A 1,194-nucleotide genomic window follows, 5' to 3' on the forward strand; every position below is an offset into this window, starting at 1 on the left:
GAAAATAGATTCTTTTTTTTTAATCATGAAACCGTGGAGCTTCACAAGAACATTTTTTTTTATATAAACTCACGTGAGCCTGAGCTCACGTCAAATTTTTTTTACGTGAGTTAATCACGGTTTTATTCCTTCGTAAAATCAAAACATGGGTTTTGAGTAACCCTCGAATTTTAGACAATTTATTTATGATGAAATATTGTCTTGGTGTAAATTTCATAGCCCAGTTGTTGATGTTTATACTATGAAAATTGTGTCTATGATTTTATGAAAAATCAGTCTAAAAAAGGTTTGTTCGTTATTCGCAGGTTTCCAGGAACGAACTAACTTCTGAGTGTCGACTCTTGCGGAACAATCACTATTGTTAGTAGAATTGTAAAGAGGTAAGAGTTAAAAATTACAATTTTGTAGACGTATTTATTAGCATGTTGCTAATCTTGTGTTCCTGGTTCTAGAAAATGTCAATTTCCAACAGCAGCAATTCCTCCAGCTCTTCTGATGAGGATTCCAAAGCTTCCGCAGCCAATTCGAAAGCTAAGAGAACTCACGATGAAGGGGCAAAGCCTATTATACCCCCGAACAACCGGAGAGTCACTTATGCCGAGCTTATGAAGCGAAAAGCCGAGACTGATGAAGCGGAGGGTCGTATGCGTAGAAAAGATCGAATCCAGGGCAAAATACCGGCGGCAGAGGAGAGACGCCGATTCGTCGATAGAGTACCTTCTGACTCTGATGATGATGCTTTCGAAGAGGAAACCACGTGGGTGTTACCAGAGTTCAAGGTCAAGCCTATGAAACAAGTTGATGCTGAACTTGAAGCTGAATCAGAAGAAGACTCGGACTCGGACGATCCTCATACCCATCCAGACTTCATCAATGGTCTTGACAGTGATTCCGACGAAGAGGAGGATTCCGAGAAGGACAGTGATGATGAATCTGACAGCTCAGATGAATCTGACGAATAACTTTATTCTTGATTTCCTTTTAAACATTTGAATGTTTTCTTAGCCTTCGTAGTAAACATCTTATTTGAATAACTTTTCTTGAGTATTAAGATTTTCCTTTTGTAAGAAATTCTTTTATTAAGGTCATTTCCTCTTGATTGAATCAGATAAATGGGCCAATCCTCATATGACGAACCCATTGTGATCTTCCTTTACTCGTTTTATGGTTTTCATCTATGAAAACATCCAAACA

At 38.2% G+C, this 1,194-nt stretch overlaps 1 protein-coding gene across 1 annotated transcript; it reads left to right on the forward strand.

Annotated features, from left to right (window-relative positions):
• The first annotated feature begins 455 nt into the window (after positions 1 to 455).
• Positions 456 to 962, forward strand: LOC113312379 (clumping factor A-like). The gene has a single exon (XM_026561131.1). It carries the CDS (start codon positions 456 to 458, stop codon positions 960 to 962), a length of 507 nt encoding a protein of 168 aa, XP_026416916.1.
• Positions 963 to 1,194: the final 232 nt, after the last annotated feature.

The sequence above is a fragment of the Papaver somniferum genome, chromosome 9 (assembly GCF_003573695.1).
Source record: "Papaver somniferum cultivar HN1 chromosome 9, ASM357369v1, whole genome shotgun sequence".
Lineage (NCBI taxonomy): Eukaryota > Viridiplantae > Streptophyta > Magnoliopsida > Ranunculales > Papaveraceae > Papaver > Papaver somniferum.